The sequence below is a fragment of the Actinia tenebrosa genome, unplaced genomic scaffold (assembly GCF_029948245.1).
Source record: "Actinia tenebrosa isolate PJP-AT-01 unplaced genomic scaffold, QUT_ActTen_1.0 PGA_scaffold3__52_contigs__length_22856419, whole genome shotgun sequence".
NCBI lineage: Eukaryota > Metazoa > Cnidaria > Anthozoa > Actiniaria > Actiniidae > Actinia > Actinia tenebrosa.
In genome coordinates, this window is record NW_028292580.1 from 9,869,333 (window position 1) to 9,895,226 (window position 25,894).

At 36.7% G+C, this 25,894-nt stretch overlaps 2 protein-coding genes across 3 annotated transcripts; both read left to right on the forward strand.

Annotated features, from left to right (window-relative positions):
- The first annotated feature begins 1,032 nt into the window (after positions 1-1,032).
- On the forward strand, positions 1,033-25,378 carry LOC148908475 (F-box DNA helicase 1-like). Of its 2 annotated transcripts, XM_089035518.1 has the most exons (17): positions 1,033-1,115; positions 4,585-4,675; positions 4,953-5,042; positions 5,900-6,119; positions 8,833-8,911; positions 10,289-10,375; positions 10,862-10,998; positions 11,686-11,785; positions 13,506-13,627; positions 15,252-15,318; positions 16,588-16,688; positions 17,227-17,308; positions 19,286-19,390; positions 20,088-20,200; positions 20,717-20,758; positions 20,904-20,993; positions 21,725-25,378. In XM_089035518.1, the coding sequence occupies exons 2-17, from the start codon at positions 4,647-4,649 to the stop codon at positions 21,860-21,862; spliced, it is 1,602 nt and encodes a 533-aa protein (XP_088891644.1). In that variant the 5' UTR covers positions 1,033-1,115; positions 4,585-4,646; the 3' UTR covers positions 21,863-25,378. The 2 variants fall into 2 exon arrangements, with proteins under 2 accessions (XP_088891644.1, XP_088891645.1); XM_089035519.1 differs by lacking the exons at positions 1,033-1,115; positions 4,585-4,675 and adding an exon at positions 5,658-5,775 and having other exon boundaries at positions 4,960-5,042.
- LOC148908476 (uncharacterized protein KIAA1958-like) lies at positions 1,520-3,046 on the forward strand. Its single transcript, XM_089035440.1, has one exon. It carries the CDS (start codon positions 1,690-1,692, stop codon positions 3,043-3,045), a length of 1,356 nt encoding a protein of 451 aa, XP_088891566.1. The 5' UTR covers positions 1,520-1,689; the 3' UTR covers position 3,046.
- Positions 25,379-25,894: the final 516 nt, after the last annotated feature.

Consider the following 25,894-nt stretch of genomic DNA (forward strand, 5'->3'; position numbering starts at 1 on the left):
AACAAATTCAGGTGTTTGTTTTCAAATTTCTTAAATCCTCAATAGATGAAAAAAGTACTCATAAGAGATAGATAAGTATAGAAGTGATTCATTACTATCAAAATACTTATTTTTAGGACCCATTTAATTATCTTATAATAAATTTACAAAGTATGGGCTTCCTGTGGTATTTACATTTGCATTTATTGAAAAATCTGTCCAGTTATTATCTTTTTTGTTTGAATATTGACAAGATTATACTTAATTTTGACATACGTGCCTCAGCACAATGTAAAATTAGAGAAAGAAACAAGTTTACATATATTTGTTTGGGAAATTGATATTTTCCCATTATTGGGCTTCCTGTGTAATCCTTGATAATATGAAAAGCCGTTTTTAGGAATGTTCCACCGAAGGGATTTTTTGGGACTTTTAGTATGTTGATTAACTTACCCTAACGGGTCAAACAGCATTGAGAAAAATTCTGTTGCAATTTGTTCCAACCCCACCCCCCAAAATTTCATAGGATGATTGGACTATAAAAATAGAGTACGATTCCCGGAGGACAGAAAATGTATTGTTTTGGTACCCCATATAATGGCCGCTGTGACGTCACGTGAAAGCACTCTATAAAGAGTAGGCCCTTTCACGTTTTGCTGCGCCATCTTGAAAGATAACAGTGCTTGTGTATCCAAGCAAGAATGGTGGTGATCTTGCAAAGATTGTTTTTTTTTTTGGACAATTATTTACACGTCTCTACACTGCTAGTTGTGTATTACAGCCGGATAATTTCACGAGTGAAATAAATAATTGTTTATATACACGAAAAAGCTGAGAAAGAGTGCCTGAAAAAAATTTTCATCGTAAACAAACAAACATGAAAGTCAGAAACTGAAACCACTACCATGAGACGCGCAAAGCGCAAAGGAAAAGGATAAATGATTTTCCTCGGGCTGACATCAGCAAAAAAAAAACGTTCAAAACTGGTTCACAAGCACATCATCTGCTATACATTTGCTTACATTTATCTCATCTATCATTATACAGCACCTCCTATGAACTAACTCATGAGCAGTTAGCCATCATCAAACACAATATAATGCCTGAGGAAGTGATCAAGATAGTGGCTTTTGCTGGTGAGATGTTTATTACTTAAGGTGTTATAAGATTGCCATATGATAAATCCGACGGAGAATAGACAGAAAGTTCCCTGCTGACAGAGTCTCCTTTTCTTTTTCTCTTGCTGGATCGGAAAGATTCATGAGGAAAAGAACACTCATGAACATGCGTTCATTTCAGCACATTTTCTAAGAATTTTGAAGAGTTGGAGTGAGAAAATAGATGTTTGTTATCTCCATGTATACAAAAAAGTTCGAGAGTATACTTTTGTCAGACCAAGATACTTTATTAACAAACACGATATGAAAGAATTAGCCTTAAGTTTTAAGCATGGACACTAAGTTTTGGCATTTTGTGAAGTCCAATTTATCAGGTATGTTTGAAAGTCAAATTTATTTCATACGTACTAAGATTTATCCACGATAAAAAGCCCGCGTAAAATTCGTACCAAATATGCATTCAACCAATCAGAAAAGAGAACGACTATTTTTCACTCTCGTTCGTCCAATCAGAAGCGTGAACGATTGTGCTTCATTTTGGCATCCGAAATATCAATCAAAAGATACTCAGCGAGCGCGAGTTTGCACTTGAATGACAAACATGGCGGAGGAAATGCCGAGATTTGCACTCTTAGAAGGAACGGTAGACGACTTTATCTATGAACAAGAAAACAAAAACACACAAGCTAAGACCAACAGAGATGTAAAATTGCTTAAAGTATTTCTTCAATCCAAGAAAGAGCACAGGGAAGTTGAAAACATTCCTCCAGCTGAGCTCAATGAGTTGCTGAGTGAGTTCATACTTACCGTTCGTACAGTAGAGGGAAAAAATTATGAGCCAACGTCCCTCCGAGGCATGATTGCTAGCTTTGAAAGATTTTTAAAGCGCAAAAACTACCAAGTCAGTATTATCAACGATTTGGCATTTGAAAAAACCCGTAAAACCCTGCAGTCTAAGCAAAAAGAGCTAAAGAAACGAGGCAAAGGTAATAAGCCAAATGCATCAGTGGCATTGACAGAAGATGAGGTGAAAGTCCTCTATGAAAAAGGTCTCCTTGGAATTTCAAGTCCTGAGGCGCTTCTTAACTCTCTTTGGCTGAACAATACTCTTCATTTCGGACTTCGTGGGATTCAGGAACATCACAGTATGTGCTGGGGCGATGTGACTTTGAACAAAACAGCGGGTGGCGTCGAGTATCTAGAATACAACGAAAGGCAAACGAAAACACGTACCGGCGCAAACGCAACTGATGTCAGGCCGTTTCCACCAAAAATGTTCGCCACGGATGGCAGTGAAAAAGATCCCGTCAAAGTTTACAAACTGTTTCCACAGAAAAGGCCCGGTAATACGAAAGAACGAGACAGTCCTTTTTATTTGGCCGTAAATAACGTTAAAGTCAGAAGCGCTTCCTCAAGCAAACTTTGGTTCAAAAGCAACAAGGTGGGTGTAAACAAACTGGGCGGGTTGATGAAAGAGATGGCAGAAAAAGCTGGCATAGAAAATCCTAAACTTAGAAATCATAGTGGAAGAAAAACTATGGTTCAAACATTAAGCGACAACGGAGTTCCACCGGCCCATATAGCACAGCTTTCCGGCCACAGAAATCTAAAAATTATAGAAAATTACAGTTCGCTTTCTACAAAACAACAACAATCCATGTCGAATATGCTGGCAAATATATCCAACGAAAAAGTTTTGAGCCTGCCAAACGCAACTTCCGTCCAAAATCCAATTGAAAATGCTGGATTTAGTTCCCTAGCACAGCCTCAGCAATCTAGCAGCAATACAGGTCAACAGTCAATAGCATTATTTAGTGGAGCCGTTATCCAAGGAGGACAGTTTTCAATCACAATAAACACTCTGAATCAATCGCCAACCATACCATCCCAAGAAATCCGTCCACAGAAAAGAATTCGTGTATTATATAGCAGTTCTGATGAAGATTAAATTGAACAAATTGAATTGTTAATTGATTCTACTTTGTGTCTGTTATTTTTACATCAAGATTTAAGCTAGCTTTTAGTCTGTTGTAAACAAGTTTTCACTTGAAGCTCGTATATAGACTTCATTTTCAAACTTGAGAAATTATAATTTCAAGGACACTTCATAAATAAATTAAATTTATCTATATTTATCTATTTATTTATGTATAAATATTTACTTTATTTGATTTGTTTGCTTCATTCGTTTTTCTAATTAAATTGTTAAACAGAAATTGTCGTATTTTTTGCGTAATGTCAGTGTGTGTTATTGCACTCGAATGGCTTCCTGCCTGCGGCGCGGCCGTAGATGCACGTACATAAAAACCCAGAAAATCTTAGTATGTATGAAATAAAAAAATTACACCACAGAAAGTGCCTGAACGATTTTTATTCACTCGTTGCTACGCACCAAAAAACTCACTCGTTCGCTGCGCTCACTCGTTCGTTTTTTGGTGCTGCGCAACTCGTGAATAAAAATCGTTCGTGGCACTTTCCGTGGAGTAATCTCTATTTACTTATGTTTTGACTAATTTGCATACGGATTCAGAGCATGCGCAGACGTTTTTCATTCATGTCCACCCTGCCCCTAACCGTCACCTTTTCTGTTGCGCATGTGTAAGCAATACTAGGCAACTGATGAAATTGGAAATAGTGGGCTCATTAATAGTCAGCAGCTATCGTAAAAAGTCATGCTCAGTATTGTGTAGAGTATTGTGGACTCAATAATCTTACAGCAGACTTTGCAGCTGTCATGAGTAGAGATGTTTAATTCAGAAAACTGGTTTCATAACCGGTTTCATCAAATGATTCAACAGGTCAGGGCAGAGGCTTTTTTCCCTCCCTCTCCCCGAAAACAAAATAGAACAAAAAGGAAGACAGAAAGTTACAAGAGTTATAATCCCCTTTCGTCAAATACCACTGCGTTCCTTAACAACAGACTCGTTTACTCAGTGTTAGCCTCATTTCAGTGTCTAAATATTGATATTCGTGGTTCAAGCCTCGACCGGACAAATATTCAGGGTCTGAGGAGAAGGTGTTCCCTTTGTAATAATATCTGCAAATATGGTTAGACCTTCAAGTCTTCTCAGATAAGGACTTTAAACCGTAGGCCCTGTCTCCCAACCCTTCCTAACCCACAGTAGAAAATGGGGGACATAAAAGAACCTGTTGAATTATTCGTGTAAGACTACTGGATTGTCTCCCGGTTCAATAGCCTATCCCAATTTGGAGGCATAACACTAATGTACTAACAAATCACTCATGATTGTAAGCTGCACAGCTGCTACTAGTGCCTTAATATGCAGCCCGTAAAGTCTTCCACTGGTCATTAATGTAAAGCGCATTGAGACGTTGTTTAAATGCGCTGTACAAAAATCTCCTATTATTATTATTATCATCATCATCATCATTATTATTATTATTATTATTATTATTATTATTATTATTATACTTGCTGTTTGAGTTTTCAATACATCAAGATTCACTTATTGGTTTTCTATTTTAGGAAAATAGAAAACCAACAGTAAAACAACAACTTTAGTGGAATTTACTAGAGCAAATCCAAATATGAAATTCTTAAATGTGTCATTCAACAAGTAAGAAATATTTATGTTTCAAAGAAGAAGAATAGGGTCAAGGGGGATCAGAGTGGGGTGTAGGTGTAAGACATGATCCATGGGTCAAGGGGGATCAGAGAGGGGTGTAGGTGTAAGACATGATCCATGGGTCAAGGGGGGTCAGATAGGGGTGTAGGTGTAAGACATGATCCTTGGGTCAAGGGGGGATCGTAGAGAACTTTAACCCCTGGGTCAGGGTCCGTTGGTTCTTTGAGTGGTACTCCTTTGTTGATTTGATTTTGTTTACTCTTGTCAGATCTATTCAGCAACAAGCCGAAAAGATATTTCCACGAAATGTAAAATCAAAGACGAGTCATTCTCTGGCGTTTAGAGCTTTTGGATGCCGGTAAATACCTACCACTGATAGGAATGACGCCTTAAGGGATAGAACAACACTGAGCATGGGTCCATCGAGTTCAGTTTAGCTACACTTTCAATCTACTAAGCGAAATGATAGAGTTGCGCAGCGAAGTTGGGCTTTGAAATGCTTGAATGATTACCCTTCGCAATTTCGCAATATTGTGGCAAGGGGTATAGCACAAACTATTGTCTGTAGCATGACGTAATTGATGATTACTGGTCTTTGTGTACGCGCCTGCTCGCTAATTTCAACCAACCAGAGCTCGAGTTGTAATATTTCAATTTATGTGTTTTTTCTCCTTTATATTTCAAGATAATCCTTATACTATGCAGTTGGACAGGGACTACGTAGTGGGATTAGAGTAGGGTGGGTTAAGTCTACCCACATTTTGATAGTACTGATGAACCAATATAAAATTGTCAATTCTTGGTTCCAACCATATTGGCAGAAAAAAAAAAAGTAATTCTAGTCGGTCTAGCACTTTCGTATTAAGTAGACACACTTTCTCTAACACCTACTACCTAAGCTTAAATAGTTCAATGTTCTTTGCACACAATATTAAACTCACTTTGATTTTTGAAAAATGGTACACGCGTCTAGAACCGAAAAAAGCGGGAAAAGTGGACTACCTCAAACGGAAGACCAAGTTTTCCAGAACTTTCCGATAGGAATGACACACACCAGTTGTTTTTCCAACCGGAATTTCCGGTTTTTCCAGGTAAATAGTAAGCATCTCTGAACCTTTGGAACTACATTGATGAAACACGACGCGTTAGAAGCCTAGGCCTCCCATGGTAACTTAAAGAACGATTACCTTAAATAGATATCTGTTTTCTTCTCAGATACACAAGCAAACTTGGTACTACATTAAGGAGTACAGATGCCCAAAGAGTACTGGAAGACAATACTACCTTCATTCACGCCGAGAGAGTCGTTCAGACGGTCAGCAACTTCTTGGCATCTTCTCGTCAATATATAACGAAAGAAGATATCACCAGGAGTAGGTTCACCAGTGATGATAAAGAAAAAGAAAAATTTTTCAACAGTGACACCTATAAATCTGTAAGCTTTATTTCATTGTCTCTTATTTTATTTTATTTTATTTTATTTTTTCATGTTTGTTTTGTATTTTATGATGTTGCATTGCCGGTCGTCGGTTTTATTACTAACCATTATCGTTCATGTGCGATCTGCGAAGTTCAATGTTTCGTTCGCCAAAGCATTTCGAAGACCGTCAATCAAAGAACTGCTATAAAAAACAATATGTTTTTGTTTTGACACTCTTAGGAATGCTTGCAACCCTTAAATATTAGGTGTCATTCTGTCTTAATCAATTTTAGATTATAAAATAAATGTTTGCGCGCTTATTGGCCTAATAGTGTGTTTACACGAATCCAAAGGCATAGAAGTGACGTTATGTTCAGTTGTTTTCCCAGCGTACAACTGTTTTATTGCTAAACAGCGCAGCCCTTAAAGTCATGATTATGAAGCGCATTGAGACCATGTAAAATGCGCTATATAAGAACCCCGTTATTATTAAACATTTCAACAGTAGTGATAACAATGGTTATTTTGAAGTACATGTATAACGCCACTACGATCAGATTTATGACATCCTTGTTTGTTTTGCCTGGAATTAAAGACCTGTGAGAGTGAAGTTAAATGTCACTTTTCGTTTTTTCTTGGCTTTGACCGAAGTGATCGAAAATTTCCTTAAGACTTATATACGACTAATCTTCCATACACCGAAAGGGCAACGTAAACTATATGATTGATTGAGCTTTATTACCATGATTTTTAAAGTTTATTTATAATATAATAATAAAACAGGTATTGGTAATAGCTACTCAGAATAGCTAGACTAATCGAGCTGAGTAGCTGAGTAGTATCTCGGCCGAAGTTCTAGTTAAAAGAAGTTTTAGGTACGGAAATATGAGCGATTGATTATACTCATAATTCAGTTGATAGGTCCGCCATCTTTGCGTCCCATTCAGAGTTTAGGTGCACAAACATGGCGGCCAAACCACGAAGGTTGAAAATCATGTTTATATTGCAACCACTTTAATATTTTGATAACAATAATCATCAAAATCATCAACTAAGTTTAAAACGTATTATTTCTATCGAATTTCCTATTTCTTTAAAAATGCGCGGCGGATTCGAATCGTAATAAATCTAAAGCCAAACGTCGATAATACAAAATGATCTTGGTATGCTTTTCTTATAATGGACAAAATATTCGAGAAAGAGTTTTGTGGAGTTAATATTTTGGATTTTAGTTTTTCGATGAGGTGACGTGAAAGCCAAGAATATCTTTTTTTCTTCAAAAGATATCGGAGTTTAAAAATGGCGGCCATTTTTCCTGATGTCGTCAAATTCTCAATAATTTTAAGTAAGTAAAAAAGGTTTTAAAGCGGCCTAAGATTAGGATAATCAAATCAAAATCAACCACATTTAGTAGTATTATGGTACTCTAGCTGTTCTAGAAAATCAACTATAGAGATAAGTTGCCGAAGCAACAGCCTCGGTTCCAGGCCACCCCTATCAAAACTTCAGGTGTTTGAAATTTCTGCCTTAACAAGAGATGGTATCAAGTGAGGCTAGATTTGAATATCTGTTATGATCGTAGGCCCAAATTTAGTCATGGATCATAACATGGACTTTTAATATCCATGATTTAGTTTAGTTAAAAATTAACAAAGCAATCGTTAAAAGGAAAAAAATCTTTGTTAGGCGCCTGGACACCACTGTGTCGTCATAAAAACCACAGTTTATGCATTTTGATGTTTCATATTTTGAATACAAGAAAACTGCAAAGTTTGAATGACATTCATCGAATACTCTCAGAAATATACTGAAATCTATGTCGCAGAAGGAAACTAAGTTGAGAATATGACGTCACTTACCTCCTAATTAGCATAAACTTAAATATCTCTAACCAAAAATGCTAACAAGAAATGAAAGACGCCAGTTTTCTCTTGTAAAGTACATATGTTTAAAAAGTGAAAATTGGAGACATTACATTTTAGTTTAGTTTAGTTTAGTTTATTCGCACATATTCATCGTAGTTGCACTATAATTGCTATTTCCACTTATAATATCGAGCCTACAGCATACTTATAATACTGAGCCTACAAACAATCAGAAAACAATAATAAAACTCATCGTATAATCTTGATAACATTTTCTCTAAAACTATGCTGCTGCTTAGTTTGGAATTCGAATTCCAATATCATTCATGTATTCTCTTAGTATCTTTGAGGCTTTCGCGTTCGCACAAGATAATAACCTGCTGATAAAGAAAGGTCGTGGCTTATGAAATTTAAGTGTTTCAACGCAATTATTTGCTAATATCATTCAAATTATTTTCCCGTCGTTTTGATTGGCCGACGAAGATAACTGCAAAAGACGGTGCAAAACCTGGTGCAAAGCCGTTTTGCTATAGTGTTTATTGTATTGTAAAGAACATCAAGACGTTTATTTGTTAAGTGTTTTGTTAGAAATTATAATATTGCTATCATCATCAGTATCACCATTATCATCATCATTACCATCATCATCATTATTATTAGAGTGCAAACAATATAACCGTGAAACTTTAGTAATACTAAATAGCACAATTTCATGCAAATTCCATTGTTTTCTATTGTTTAATTAGCACTATTTTGTACTATTTAGTAATTAGTCTTTCACGGATTAATTGTTTGCACTCTATTGTTATTACTTTTATTATTATTATCATTATTTTTATTAGTATTATTATTTTCGCCCACAGAAACTGTTAAAAGATGCTAAAACAATTTGGAATAAAATGAAAGACGTGAATGACAAAGACATATACATGACACATGATGGTGAGAACTACTCAGTAGACATACTCCAAGAATACTTTAGAGATATGAACAATGAATAGCATCATCCGCAGCCTTCATTAGTTTCGGTCCCAGATCCTCGCTTTAGTGGAGAGGGCCCGTGAGGATCTGGGACCAAAACTATCGAGGGCTGTGAAGGAGACTATATGATAAGTGTTTCCAAACAGCATCTTTATATTTATGGTGCTACTATTTTGAACGATTTTGAGCGTGTCTCTGTCCTCTGATACGAGCCAGCCAATCAGCGCGCGCATTATATCGCAAATATTTTACAAGCCAGCCAAAACGTACAAAGTATCTTGATTGATAAGTAAGCAGTTAAGAGCGAAGGTCCACTAATATCGAGCATCGGCCGGTCACGGTCAAAATTTCTTTTTTGCTCATTTTTGGTTTGCTGGAAGGTATTACCAAGTAAACAAACGTGGTGTAGTTAGTCTTTCAAAAAACCGCTAAAAATCTAAGAAATCCGAGAAAAACTGTTGGCCTAGCGGCGATCCCAAAAGTATGCAAATTTTCAGATGAATCAAACCGGTCCAAAAACAACTAACGCATACAGAATAAGAAAAAGATATGAAAACTATATGTTTATAAATTGATAGAAGAGATGTTTGAGACTTGATTGGGTATAAAATAATGGTTTTAGCTATTTATTGAAAGCGGTCAGATGATATTTAGAATTGAGTGGTATTCACTCATAGATCTGACCCTTACTACGCCAAAAAAAATTTAATCAAGTGCGCAACTTTTTTTCTCAATGAAACTCACGTCATGAACTATTTAGATGTACTTCTAGAACATATCCAAAAATCAGTTTGGGTTATTGTATTTTGTGTTCATACGGAGGCCGTGAACATTGGGTATTTTCGACATATACCGTGACTGAAATCGACAAGTGTTTATTGTTTCTGGTCGCTATTTTCTCATTCGTTTCTATTTTCATCCGGAATTAAAGCTCGAAAATGCATTTCCTTTAAAAAAATACCTTTTATTAGTAGTTTACATTATTTTCACTGTGACCGCGAATTCTCGATTTTGCTCGATATTAGTGGACATCTGCTCTTAATATCAGAAATGAAGTTCAGTTGTTATTTAATAGATAATTACTGAGGCACGCAGCTTTCGTAGGTATAATGCCTCAGTAATTATCTAGTATAATTATTGTTCTTATCAAAATCCAACTGTTTTCTTTCTAGCTTGTTTATCATAGAAACAAAGCCAATAATGAATGAACTAAATGTGTCTGATTTTCCTCTATGCATTCGTTGGGATAATGCAGACTGAAAACAATGGATTTTGATAAGATCAGTAATTATTGTGGATTATGATCACCTGTGTTTGGGTTTTTGTCATGTGGTCTAGGATATCTGAAGCTTTTTCAACTGAGTGCACCTACTCTAGGCGATTATGATTGCATTTTAGTGGATGAGGCCCAGGATCTTACTCCAGGTAAAGTGAACATCCTCGTATCCATCTATTCGTCCTTCTGTCTGGCCCTCCATGCATTAGGAAATCCATTCATTCATTCACTCACTCACTCACTCACTCACTCACTCACTCACTCACTCACTCACTCACTCACTCACTCACTCATTCATTCATTCATTCACTCATTCATTCATTCTTTAATTCATTCATTCATTCATTCATTTATTCATTCATTCATCTACCCAACCTTACTTTCCATCCATTCCATCCTTCCTTTCTTTATTCCTGCCCTATTTTCTTTCTTTCTTTCTTTCTCTCTTTCTTTCTTTCTCTCTTTCTTTCTTTCTCTCTTTCTTTCTTTCTCTCTTTCTCAAGTTATGTTATAAGTCATGATGTGGGGATGTGAAAAGCCCTTTTAAAGGGGAGTCTCAATAAAGTATGTATGTATGTATAATATAGATTACTGCTGATCATCATAATAAACTTTGATGATGGCTTAACTTTCAGCCGTGGCCAATATTCTACTATCCCAAAGGTGCTCCAAGATATTAGTAGGCGATCCTCATCAGCAGATCTACTCCTTTCGCGGAGCTGAAAACGCCATGGAGTCTGTCAAGAGTAGCCATACCTTTTACTTGACTCAGGTATATATTCCCCACCTGTATATTTATCATATAAACCCAGTATTTATTATAAAAGCTAGAGGGATTTCGGTCACCGAGAAATATATTATCTAGAACACACGTAAAAATACTATAATGTTACGTCTGTTATTACTGACCAGCCCATCAGTTTTACTGCTTTTTTAGGTATTGCGCAAGAATGTTGTTGAACATGAATGTTTGATATTTTTTTATATATTAAACCGAACAATACATGGACAAACCGTATTTAAAAAATAAGAGAAAGTAACGCGAAGTTTCGTCGTCGACACGGCACTAATAGGGACTGAAAGATTTGCAAAATCTGCCATGGCGACGTCTAACGGAAGTGTAAATAACTTCATTTTAGGGTTTGGCGCCTTCAAAGTCTGTCTTCCTTGTGGATGAGTTGTCTTTACTGACAATGTCCTGAGTAAAATTTCCAATGAACAGAACCCCACGAGAGAAATTATTTACACTTCCGGTTGACGTCGTCGTCATAGATTTTGCAAATCTTAAAGTCCCTATTGTCAAAATCATGACTGCACGTTCACAGTAGGTCTCCATTCCATAAATAAACAGTGTAATCTACTTTTGCACTTTCTTGCCGACAACAAAGGTTTCTTAATGTTTTTTTTTAAAAACTCCTTCAACCTGAGAGACTACAATGGGTTAAGTGTTGTTTGTTAGTCTTTCAGGTTTGGTCCTGAGATAGCCTATGTTGCCAATTCTCTGCTTGAGGAACAGAAGGACTATCATGGCAAGACACTAATTGGTAATGGTAAACCAGGTGAGATTACTATTTCATGACTAATTTAAATACAATAGACGACTTGCACAAACTGGTCACGTGACCCTAACTCCTTAAAACGAGCAGTTTTATCAAAATTAAAAAAAAAAAAAAACAGAAATGAAAAGAGCATCTCGGCATTAATTGGGATGCGGAGTTTTAGCTCATAATAAACAAAACCTGAAAAATGGTTTTAGATATAAAATTGATTGTTTTATAAGGATTTGTATGGGAAAATGCGCTGGATGGCAAAAGCTTACCAGCCAACACTTTACCCGTACAAATCCCTGTAAAATATTTGATTCTATATTTAATTTAATTTCTTCTATAGTCAACATTTCGAGCTGAACCTTTGCCCTTTACTAAATTTGAGGCGCTCTCATTTCTGGAGCTCATTTTGACTCATTTAGTGACCTGTTAGTGCAAGTCGTCCATTTTCTTTGTTGGTGAATTTCTTCTCTGTAAACAATTTTTTCTTGCTTTAAAAAATCTCAAAACTAAACTTGAAGACAGACATTCCAAATGTTCCATTTAGAGATTCGGTAAATTTCTTCTAAAAGGTAGTAAACTCAGCAAAAAGTTTGAGATATGATAGAAGCGGCCATCTTGAATCAAGCTTAAGGAGGTTCATGGACATTCCTACGCAAGTGAGCGCGCGCTCATCGTGATGACGTCATTCCAATGTTTTGATAAGCACCCCCTTTTTATTTCGTTTTTTGAAAGTACTCGATAATACCTAACTTTAGAGGACATATAAATCTGACGATGGGATAAAACCAAATTTCCATATTTTGTGTATGATCGGAATAGATTTTCACGTAACGCAAAGGCTTCAAGTCCACACTTTTAATACATTGACATTTTATAATTCTATTTTTTAACACAAATTTCAAATGCTAGCTAGTTATTTGGTTATTTTCTAGTCTTCTATGAGAAATGGGGACCACCAATTTATTTATTCAATAAAATATGACCTATTTTTGACAGCTTTCCATGTTTACGTTGTTCGCGCGTTTTTACTATAAAAAGGGTGAACTTCCACGTATTCTGAAGACTAAACGAAGTCGGGGACCCCCATTTTTATTTGCTTAATTTACTTCTAGTATGATGTTCTTTCATCATGCAAAATGTTTAAAAAATCTGACGATGGAATCTTTTGCCTATGAACGTCCTTAACATTCCAAATATGGTATCAAAACTCCTGATTTGAATGTCTGACTATTCTGTAGCATAGTTATCGTGTTAAACGTTTCAATCCCCGTATGAGTTTGTGATTTCGATAGCACGAGTGATATTAAACTTTAACATTGACTTTAAGATAAACTAGGCTTATCTGTATGGAAATATTGAAACAAAAGTTCTTCTCTGATTCACCGATCCGATTCGATCGAAACTATTTTCTTTTTGAAAGTAAAAACATAGTATTGTTCGCCCAAAACACTTGAATTTTAGATTAAAGATTACTTATTGAACCATCTGACCATATAAAAAATAGTTATTGCTTTTGTTTTTGGCCTTAAATTTAACGCAAGAGCCTCCCAAAGCCAACGTTTTCTGTACCTTTAGGTGTTTTTCTTTAGAAACCCGTGGAAATCCATTGATGTAGATGCGCAGTAAGCGTGTGCGCTGAAAATTATAGGCACCAACCCTTAAATGTATTAAATTTTCTTATTTACTGTTTTACTTTACGTATTCTTGCATCTTCTTATTCGATCTCCAGGTGGAATAATGGGAGATACTGTCGGTCAATTGGCTATTATCTGCAGAACGAATTTTGGAGTATTTTCCGAGGCATCGAGGTTGTGTCACCATGGAAACAACCTCAAGGTTGCCTTTGCTGGGGTAGGGCGTCTTGTTTGTTGTTGTTGTTATTTTGTTATCTTTTATTGTGACATCTTTGGAAAAACAAGTGGCTTAAGCAATAATTATTGGTATATCTGGGTGCACTTGCCGATTTGGCAAACTAATTTTTCGTGCACCTAAGCCTAAGACAGTACTTTATTGATTCTAGTAAAATATTACACCTTTTGCTGTTCATTAACCGCAAAGGAATATTCATTAAAGCGAAGAAGCATTGTCATTAGAGCGAACAGGCATACAATAAGGCGAACGGAGTCTCAATAGTGCGATGGAACGTTCATTAAGAAATTTAGCATTGAATTTGACAATCATGAACATGTTTGCGTGGGTTCATTAACGTTAGTCAAACTTTCATTAGCGTTTTGGTGCTGACAATAAAATACAACACACATTCAATACAGCGTTTTGGACATTTATTTACGCAATACAATATAAGTATATTTTCCACTAGAAATTGTAGGATTTTAACTGTCTTTTTATTTTTTTTACAAGCCGTGAATATGATTTCGTACAAACAAAGCGCCGTTAGGTATAAATATCAAGTCAGTTCTGATTTTTTTAATCCCTCTTTTTGGGATGCTGCAATGTCTCAAAAAAGAAACCAAATTCCAAATGAAGTCAGATGAAGTCTTATGAGGGCCTATGAAGATCCACAGAAATGCATACAATGGTACAACCACATGCAAACATATCATTCAAGATGTTTAAATAGAGAACACATTCAAGGATAAATTCACTTTTTTGTTTTTGAAAATGTACAATCGTAAAAGCACAATATACTTATATTGTATTGCGTAAATAAATGTCCAAAACGCTGTATTGAATGTGTGTTGTGATTTATTGTCTGCACCAAAACGCTAATGAAAGTTTGAAAATGTTAATGAACCCACGCAAACATATTCATGATTGTCAAATTCAATGCTAAATTTCTTAATGAACGTTCCATCGCACTATTGAGACTCCGTTCGCCTTATTGTATGCCTGTTCGCTCTAATGACAATGCTTCTTCGCTTCAATGAATATTCCTTTGCGGTTAATGAACAACAAAAGGTGTACTTCATTTGAGTGTTGCGACTTTTATCAAAGCTATAGAAGGTTTATAATTTTGAAGTAATATTTCAAACACGCGAGAGAGTTCTTCCTTCGATTTCCAACTGACTTTGAGGTGTTTGGAAATCGAAGGAAGAACTATCTCAAGTGTTTCAAATGACTTCTCAAACTCATGAATATTTCTTGGAGAAAATCAAAGAAAACGTTTACGAAATTTAATGCAAATTAAGAACACATTTCCAAACCACCGTCACAGTACTGATTTGCTTTGTTTTCTCCTCATTAAATATTCATGAGTTTTAGAATGTGACGTCATACTCGTAATTCGGTGTGTTTGTTTTTACCACTCGTAGCAAATTTACAATAACCATTGTACAAACAACGAGTATTTTTTGCTTGTACAAGTGCAGATCGATAGTTCTGATAGTTCCTTAGATTTCCATGTTCCATTTTCGCAGTACTCGAATTTCCAGAGTGCTTTGTGAGCTTTGATGCACATTGCCTTCTCCAGCTTTGTACTACTTCACCACCAACTCTAATCCTTCTTTTATGTTAGGGCCTAGAAAGGTACAATTTGGACCGAGTTCTGGACATTTATCATCTCCACACTGGTTATGGGCACGGTAAGAGTTTTAGCTTAAAGTGCTACTACGACGAAAATCGCTCAAACTTGGATTCAGCTGAAACTTCCTAAGAATACTCTTTAAAGGTCCAATAATCACTGTATGAAGTGTTTTCTCGATATTCAGGACGAAAGTATGATATTTTTACGATTATTTTTTGGAGTCTGTGACGTCATACACTCAACATCGAACATCGCTCCATACATTTCTTTGTAGTTTATGATCAAAATATCAGTAGTAAAGGGAGAAAGAAATACCCAAACACCCCAAAATATAAATCATAGTCACAAGTAATGTGAAATAAGCACATTAGCCACCCTTTGGGCTTCATAGGAATAAAATAAATTAAGGATTTATATACAAAGAAATATATGTAGCAATGTTTGATGTTGAGTGTATGACGTCACAGACTCCAAAAAATAATCGTAAAAATATCATACTTTCGTCCTGAATATCGAGAAAACACTTCATACAGTGAATATTGGACCTTAAAAGAGTATTTTTAGGAAGTTTCAGCTGAATCCAAGTTTGAGCGATTTTCGTCGTAGTAGCACTTTAATTTTTGTGAAAAAATAGACGACTTACAGCAAACGTGACCCTACCCCACTTAAGACAAGCTGCCCAGAAATGAAAAGAGCACCTTGATATTGGTAAGTGGTAATGTCGATGAGTTATTTTCATTCCTGATGTTTATCTAAACGTAGCTGCTTGTTTTGAAAGGGGTTGGGTCACGTGACCTGTTAGTTCAAGTCGTCCATTAGATAGAGAAACGCCGCTGCTCGTTTGTCCACTTGCTCGCGGACTCGTTCGTTTGCGACTATATGTAAAAACGCGTGAATAAATACGACATTATGCTCTTGTGATAATAGTGAAATTTAGCATCAAGACGCAAACGTCAAAAGACGACGGCGCGAACGCATTTTTTTGTGCCCTAGTCAACGTAGTTGGCGTCCTGGACAGGACGTAAAAATGCTGAAAATTAAATGACGTCCTGTTTTAGCACGTCAACCTCTTGAGGACGGCGCGCGCACGAAAGAAATCCGCTCGCGGCGTCGTCTGTTAACGTTCGCGTCTTGATGCTAAATCACTCTATTGTCTATTGTATTGCTTTCCCATTTCAGACCACGTGTCGTTCTCTTGAAAATAATATTCTCCATTTGAGTTGTATCCATATATTCATGTGCCTCGTCATACTCGGATACTATTGGGAATGAAATTATGCCCAAGCTAAGAAGGGTCTATTGTAAGAAAACCTACTTCTATTTACAGGCTCCATTAAAGACCCGTTCATTAAAAAATTTAGAACATTTAAGGAGCTGTCGAAATTTGCGAGTGATGCAAACGATAAAGAACTCGGCGGTAAAATTAAGGTAATACCAGTTTAAATTTAAGCATTTAACAGCCTGGGCCCGGTTGTACGAAGGGTGAATAGCGCTATCTTACGGATAAATCTTATCCAGTGGATGATTATTTGATAACAGCATCGCTTTGTCTACTGGATAAGAATTAATCCATCAGAGCTATTCACCTTTCGTACAACTGGGCCCTGGACCTTATTACTTGCTCATTATACTTCCCGTCCCTGACCAGCGGCTGCACCCCACCTTAGTTTTCTTATTCTCGTCCTAGTGGTTCTATCAACAACGTCTGCTCCCACTCATGATTACAGTGGGATCGGCGAAAATAGTGACGTATAGTATAGACACCGAACACAGAACTTACGGGTGGGGGGGTGAACTGCAAAGCTTGCTTTGCCGGTTTACTGGTGACCGAATGAGTGGTTATTTACCCTATCCAAAAAGACAGAGAACGATGAGACATTCTCACGATCTCTTAATCCAATAACCACGGGGCTATGACTTGCATGCATTATTTCGTAAACTATATCTAAATTACTTTTGCATTTAGATTGTAGAGCATTTTCGTAGCAATGTTCCTATATACATTAAATCGATCGAAAACAATGTGATTAAAGATGCGAGCCAGGCAGGTACGTGTTCATACGAAAATCCTCAAAGTTTATGCTTGACTCGAACTTTCTCACAAAGCGGTTAATTTTGATACATTAAAGCCTGGTTCACACGAGCAACGCAAACGCAAACGCAAGAAAACTACGTGTGAACTACAGTAACGCAAACGCAAACTCAAACGCAAACGCAAGGAATGGAAAATTTTCCATTTTCTTGTGCTTGCGTTTGCGTTTGCGTTTGCGTTTTTAACGTGTGAACCGGAGAAAACGCAAACGCAAGCACAAACGCAAGACGTTGTTCACACGAGCAACGCAAACGCAAACGCAAGGAAAATACGTGTGAACTATAAACAATCACTACTGCGCATGCGTATCTTAATTTACTTGCATTTGCGTTGTACGTGTGAACATTGCTTGCGTTTGCGTTTGCGTTGCTCGTGTGAACCAAGCTTAAATATTGCTTATGACCAGGACACATCGCGCTGTATCGTTGTAAGTAAATGTTTGTTTCCTCAAAGTATACAAAAAATTTCGTGAGTATACTTTTGTCAGACCACGATACTGTATTAAGTAACACAATATAAAAAAATAGCCTTACGTTTCAAGCATGGACACTAAGTTTTGGCATTTTGTGAAGTCCAATTTATCAGGCATGTTTGAAAGTCTAATTTACATATGTTTTGAGTAATTTGCATACGGATTCAGAGCATGCGCAGACGTTTTTCACTCGTGTCATCAACTTGCTCTTAACTGAAACTAGAGGTGACCTTAGTATGAATTTCTATGATTTACTCTGATTGATATATAAACCAATGATTGACCCCTTTTAGCACGTTGGAATGCAGCTCAATATGAAGGACATAACAATGTGATTAAAATTATTTTGTTTTGTTATTTTATTGAAATTAATTGTTTTGTCCTCAAATTGAGCTGGTTTGATGTCATATGCAAGGAGTCTATTAGACAAAAAAAAACATTACGATTACCTTATTCGTACTTGTTTTCGCCTACCTTGATTATTGCGAATCGAAACAAATCGCGAAATTTTGGCCTCGCGATAAACATCCCGCTAAATTTACGCCTTTTATTATATTCTCTTGGGAATGATTGTACCAGCAATAACTTCCATTCACGGTATGTAACTCTTACTTAGTCTTACTTAGTCTAATATATATATTTAGGCACTGCCTAAAAGCGGAGCTCCCAATACGGAAGTCACAGGGAAAACAATTTGAATGAAACTGAAAGGTAAAAATAAGATCGGGGGGAAAATCTTCAAATTTTTTTCACTCGAACAGCTTAATAAACAGTTGAATATTTGGTAAAAATTTATATTTCATTCAATGATTAAATTAATTGTCAGTAGAAAGATATAAAATTATTGAATGAAAGTCTTCTTTGTTTTGCCGATGGGACCCCGCGATAGGAGGCGAACAAAGCTGCTTTTTTCTTGAACGAAAAACATACGATAGCTGGTTAAAAACAACCGAATTGTTAAAGATTTACAAAGCTAAATAAAGGACGAATATTTGTTGTTAAATGCTCTTCGTGTTATATTTCCTCCAGCATTAAAATAAATTAAGCTTATCGATAGAAATATAAAAAATTGAGAGAAAGTCTTTAATTTGTCGATTCGTCGAGAAGAATGCTTGTCAAAAACAAATATATATACGATTGTTTGCTAAAAAAACACACACCTGAATTCTTGAAGAACACTTCTTGATCCATCTTTGACTACATGAAAGTTTTTTTTTTTTTTAATTGTTTTTGGTCTATAACTTGTCCTAAAGCGTTTTTTTCTGTGCATTTTAGAGCCGCATTTTTGCGTAGTTTTGCTTTGATATCAAGCGGGATTCCTGTGTCGTGTACACGGACGGACGGACTAACTATTTCACGGTCTGAGTGAAATTATTTTAAGTAGTACTTGACAAAAGCGGTGGAATAAGAGTTGATAGAATGCATCTGAATTTTCGTTTTCTTTCTTCGTTCTTTGCTTAGATTATATAGTTTCTACTGCACACAAGGCAAAGGGGCTGCAGTTCAGTAGTGTGCGAGTACATGATGATTTTGCTCTTTCTAATCCCAGCATGATCAGCACTACAGGTAAGATACTTATCTTATCAGGACCTATCAGGCATAAGGCGCCTTCAAATATTTCAAATTTTAGTCATACCCTCATCGACCTCTGGGCGTATCTAAGTCAGGGCACGGCTAACAAACAGATTGAACCCTGAAACCACATGTGAGCTGATCTAAGTCAGGGCACGGCTAACCAACAGATTGAACCCTGAAACACCCGCTGGGCTGATCTAAGTCGGGGCTAGCCTAACAAACAGATTGAACCCTGAAACAACCTGATCTAAGTCGGGGAACGGCTAACCAACAGATTGAACCCTGAAACAACCTCTGGGCTGATCTAAGTCAGTGCACGGCTAACAAACAGATTGATCCCTGAAACAACCTCTGGGCTGATCTAAGTCAGGGCACTGCTAACCAACAGATCGAGCCTGAAACAACGCTTAGTCTGATCTTAGTCAGAGCACGGCTAACTGAAAGATGGATTAGAATTTAGCGTGTTTGGCTTTGCGATGGGAGGAAAAGCATAGAACCTGTAGAAAACCCTCGAATCCAGGGAGAGACTTCGACTGACACCAAGATCCCTGTGGTAAGAGACGAGAATGATTCAATCGCAGCCATGTTGGATAGTATCTGCTGTTGTGGTGGTTTGTAAGGCATTATTGGATGATGTCTGCTATAAGTTACTTGATAAAGGTATTCTAACAAGGAAATGCTGTTTTAGTCACAGAAGCAGATATCAGGGATGAAAAAAACCTTCTTTATGTAGCTGTGACACGGGCTCAGAACAGACTGATACTCAACCAAACCATCGTGCGTGCCTTAGAATTGAACAAGGTTTGTATTGTAATACTATCTATTTCTTGTTTTTTGTTTTGTTTATTTGTATTTATCGTGTTGCTCCATACAAAATTATTGTCAGAACACAATCGGCGAACAAATACTTCGAGCCCTTCTCAACACAGGAAGCCCAAAATAGTCGAAAACTGACACTTTCCGAGTGGAGACTGGGGCTAGTCGGATATAAATCGCAATTTCTCTACCAAAGAAAGAGAAGAAAGTGAAAATTGGTTTTGAACATGTTTCTTATTTAGTTTCCGATAGAAAAATGCCTAAACTTTGTTAGTTTCATGCTTTTAGCTGCATGCGCAGAAAAATACGCAGTGCAAAACAAGGGAATTACCTTAAACAGACAACAACACTGATAACGGGGATTGGGGCTTAATTATGGTATGTGGAAGCAAATTTACACCCGAATTTTGCCAATATTTGCATTAGATAATATTATTATTTGTCAGTTGTGTGTATTTACTTTTCTCATCGTCTTACGCTCTTCTCCAATCTTGTGTGCAGGAACATCTTTTGCAGCCCGTTACAGGAGGGTCCTATGATGGGGTATGTTATGTCCACAGTCCTTGAAAAAAGACCTCTTTATCTTAGGTGTTATGTTCTCCTAATTTTAGACCACGTGTCTTGTCATATACGACGTTTCTATAGATACCATATAATCATTGATTCAAACTTCCCATTAATGTTGTAGAAGGGTTCAATTAGCTGCAAGTTCTGCTACGACCCAATAAGATTGTATCATGTGCCTTCTTTGATGGTTGAACAACCTAAACACACGATCGTAAGTTATAGACATTCACCATTATGACAACCACATAAAATATCGGTTCAGTCTTACTTAGAGACTCTCCTCGAATCCCAGTCGCGCCCCATAGTGAGCTAAGTCGGTTTGTTCCTTCACTTCATCCAACCCTGAATAATTCAAACTGAATGGATCTGTGCTCCGGAGTCATACATGGACTGTATAGCTACTGCCAAATATAGGCGCCTTCATGTGCTTTCAGCCCGACCCAGTTGAGCTGCGCCACTGCTGTACTTGCGGTACTAAATAGCGATAAAATTTTTTGGCCAAGTGAATCATTTTCTCTGTCAAATATTTTTTCATATTAACAAGCAACAACTGAAGTTCGTCGCCACCATTTAATACCGTTCATCAATATTTAACATCTAGTCAAGTTTTACTTTGAAATCCTTCAGTGTTATTCATATGATCTTATTCACCATTCTGAGGTTTGGAAAAGAACTGGTTCGAGTTGGCCTTGTAGTGCATTGTGGGGCTGTTTTAAGGAACGAAATACAAGCCATCTTGGAAATATATCCCCTAAAACAACCCCACAATGCTTTGCAAAGCAAACTCGACCAAGTTTTTTTCCATAACCTGAGGGTCTAAGGGGCGCGCTTGAACAAACTTTGCAGCCAGGTCTAAAGCACACTGCCAGACGTGGTTATGCGAGTAAAGGTTAGAGTTGACCATAGTATTTTATAATTTATATTATCATCTTGTTGTTTCAGTATAACAAGAACAACAGGGAAGAAAAGGGCCAGGGATTTGTGTGTAGTGCGTGTGCACTTGAGAAAGTGCCTCATCTTTACTGCTTTCTTAATCCGCCTGTTGGCTGTAGAAAACAAGAAGAACAAGAAGAAAAGTAAAAGAAGGAGGACTGAAAAGAAGTAGTGTTAGACTTCCCTTGGGGACATCACACAATAGATATCTCTGTCCTCTCTACACATTTTCTCGGGAAAGCTAGAAAGCTACGTTTGCGACACCAGGACACTAGAGTAAATATTTGTGTATGCACTTTTTTTCCTTTGCGCTTCAATACTTTCAGTTCGCAGATGGTGCGTTATCAGGGCGGCTACTTTTCATGGTTGACAGCGCAACACACACAATTATTTTAAAAATATCTTCAGTGCAGGGGCTTAGCTCTACCAAACACACCTCTTTTGGTTAAACCAGCTAGTTTCGCATTGAAATGCTGATACATTAAATGTTATACACTCAATTGAAGAATCGTTGTCGGGTTCAGAAATATAGAACATAGAAGCTGAGAACGAAATGGCACATGGGAAGTACGTTAATTAGAAGCATGCTGTGACCGGCGACCCGTGGAATAATCCACTGTTTTTAATACGCGTTTGGCTTTCTAAACCGACTGCATGGATGGCGCAAATGAATAAATTATAATATAATTATGTCATTTCCCATGTGCAATTTCGGTCTCAGCTTTTATGTTCTATGTTTCTGAACCCGACAACGATTCTTCAATCGAGTGTGTCTAGAATGTTTTTGTATGTGGGCACCATAATTACTATATTGAATTGGTTTCTACCACGTCTTTTTATTTTTATAGAGCTTTCGCACTACCAGTGCATCATCAGGGCTTAAGTAATTTGTAATGATTTACATAAACTAGAATACTATTTGCGAGCGCAAAATATAAACCAAAAAGATGTTGCTATATCTACGTATGTAGACCATTGCAAAAGTCGTCAAAAAGAGAAAATGTATGTTCGACAGCTGAACACCACGTTTTCTGAGCTTTTTATATATTTTTCTATAAAACATATACTGTTTTGTTTGTCTAAATTTCATAATGGTCAAGTTTGATGGACAAATGTCTCGCGTGCAAAGGTTATATTTAAGTATGACGTCACTAATTAAAACAAGGCTATATTGCTCTTAGAGCAATGATGTTTCGGCCCGCTAAGCCTAGTTTGAAGGGTGTGCGGTTTTCATTTTTTGTGTCGAGTGGCTTTGTCTTACTTTTAGCGCAATCCAATCACGACAGCCAGACAGTGAGTAATATTTAGGAGTTCTATTTTTAGCTTTCTTCATGGGAAAAAATGAACTCATAAATAGATGGCACCTAAAAATATGATATAGACTGCTTATTGTATAAATATAAAAAATCTCCATAAAAAAGAACCTCGAAGTAAAAATAGAGTGATTATTAGTGAATTGTTGAGGAAGTTTTTTGTCATTTAAGCACTCGAACTATACGTGGTCGAGTTCCTGAGTTTTACTAGTTCTACTAGTAGAAGTTTCAAGGACCTCTCGTTCGTGAAACCACAAGTTTTATCTGCATCTGTATTTTTTTCTTTATTCACTTGAAGAAATGGCAGGTACTTGAGTAAGACAATGACCAAATCCTTTACTCTACATTGTTGGTCGCAAATGAAATATCTATCTCGCATTGTTCGTTGGAGTGCAAACAGACACACACACACGAGTCTTTTTAAATACATACGCTTCGACAAGGACGTCAAACAATAAATTGTTATTTAAAGAAAACAATAATTGAGATATAGAACATATGAACTTAGCGAATCACGGATCATGTATATAAATAAAACAAAAGGTATACGGGACGTCATAAAAACACTTGTTGATGACGATAGGTGAAAAGATTACTGTTAAGTATTGTAAACATATCCGCATTCGTTATATATGAAGTGATAAGAATGCCGAATGTGATTGGATACGATAGAAAATAATGACAGCTGATTGACAGCTTCACAGAATATTATGGGTTACCCAAACTGTAGTAGCATTTAGCAGTAGCATAACAAAAAATACTCTGTTCCGGGTCTAAAACGAAAAAAAAAGCGAGCTACTCGGTATTCACCACTTTCGATACTTCGCTTCACACGTCAAACACAAAGCATCCAATGGGAGCTACAAGGTTAAAATTTGATTTTTCCAGTTTTGATAATCTGATCGAATGCTTTGTGTCTGTGACCTGTGAAACGAAGGTGGCGAATTAAATTGGAATTTAACACTAGGAGAGATTAATATCATTATCCAAATTTACAGATTTTTATATTGTTCGTGTTCATAAGCTGGGAAGCTTTAAAGAGATTTAGTAAAAATACGCAGGTGATTATAGAAAATCTCGTTTGCTGATTGGTCAAGAAACACACTATCACACGACAATCACCTCGAGCGAAAATGCAAAATGGCGGCCAGCCGCTTCGTTGCTGTTACCGGAAAAAAATGCCTTTTATCTTCTTTTTTTTTCTTTTTTTGAAAGAATCACCTATGTATTTATACTAAAGAAGCGCATACGTCATAAAGTCATCCCTATATTTAACAATTATTCGCCGAAGGCGAAGTGATTAATGGGGAATACTTACCGAGACGCGGCGTATGCGCTTCTTTCGTAAAGAGGTTGTTAAGTAAAGTAAATGGACATAAACAATAAGCTTAGGTTATTCCAATACCAATGAAAAAAGCTAATAAAAACTATGTATATCTTATGTAGGTAGTACGGGGTGGTACGATTTTTATTGGGGAAGGATTGAGGACTCGCAGTAAACCTTTAAATAAAGGCTAAAACGCTAGGGCGTGGCTTTTGAAGTTAAGGTGGCTCGGTATTTCCAAATGGCCGAATCGCTTATGTCGATTTTTGACTCACAACTTTTGCGCCCTTTAAGCAATTGCCATAAAACTTTACCAACATCTAAAACAATCATTTACTTATAATATGGTATATTCTGATTGCATTTCAGATTAATAATTTGTAAGATGTAAGCGATTAAGCAAATGCACTGTTTTTCACAAAAACTCGATTTTGCGAAAAATCTGTCCGTTTTGTCTGTTCTGAAATACCGCTACAGAAAGCTCACATAAATTAACCATTGTGATAATCTTTTAAAGTTGTGAACTAAATAGTCTTTGACTAAACATGCTTGGAAGCCATAGTTTTTAAAAAGTAACGGCAATTAAGGCCCCGTCCACACGTATCCGCAAATCTTTTTCTGCGGATACGAAAATGTTCGCGTCCACACAGCGTATTCGAATCGTTTTCACTGTCCACACGTATCCAGAAATTTCATGATCCGCCCTGATGCACGCTAGTGCCTAGTCCCTTTGACAGATAGTTTTTCTTATTAAGCATGCGGAAAATCGTGTTTACATCATCGTATTCGAAAATTTGTGGATGCGACCGTCCACACGTATCCGTATTCGGAGCGTATTAGAAAATTTCCACTCTGGATACGGATACAAAAATTTCCTGATACGTGTGCACGGGGCCTTGATTTTATGCATAGCATACTACTTATGGCTATTTCTTATCCTTTTATTGCGGTCGGCGTTCGACCCACATCAATAAGCACGCAAAGCATTGACCATTGCTTAATTATTGCATAGGTGTAACAAATATAACAAGTGAATAAAAAAAAACTTTTAAAATGTATGTTCATGTTGCATCTCATGGATAAAGGTATTTTCGTTGCTCTGCAAATATTCCTGTCCAAGCCTGTGACATTGAAGCTTTTCCTCAAAGCCCCAAGTGTATTGCAGTCGGGTAACGCCAGAGACACTTCTCTAGAAGGCTAAAGTCAAAGTCCACTCCATATAATAACGTTGTTGAGGTAGTAATATAAGTTTACGCACTACCTAACAGCGGATCTCCCATTTATTATATAATACAATATTACCTTTAGTGGAATTTACCTTGAATATCTTTCATTCAATTCCGAAATTTGTCTGGAGATTTCCGATTTTTTTCAGGACAAAACAACACTATTTCTCGAAAATTGATTTAAAAAATTACTGAGCAAAATATAAGCGTACTTCCACTTCTTTTACATAACGATTTTGGGTATCCGTATTAAGAGTTTTATATACCTCTCGATTATGAAAAAAGTCCCTTCAATGGATGTGAAAAAAGTCGCTTC

Bases quoted from the DNA above. Each gene is read 5' to 3' on its own strand.
- LOC148908476 (XM_089035440.1), top strand. From the start codon at position 1,690: ATGACAAACATGGCGGAGGAAATGCCGAGATTTGCACTCTTAGAAGGA.
- LOC148908475 (XM_089035518.1), top strand. From the start codon at position 4,647: ATGAAATTCTTAAATGTGTCATTCAACAA. The intron at 13,628-15,251 runs GTAGGGCGTCTT...CTTTTATGTTAG, and splicing joins TCAAGGTTGCCTTTGCTGGG to GGCCTAGAAAGGTACAATTT. The intron at 20,759-20,903 runs GTATGTTATGTC...TTAATGTTGTAG, and splicing joins CAGGAGGGTCCTATGATGGG to AAGGGTTCAATTAGCTGCAA.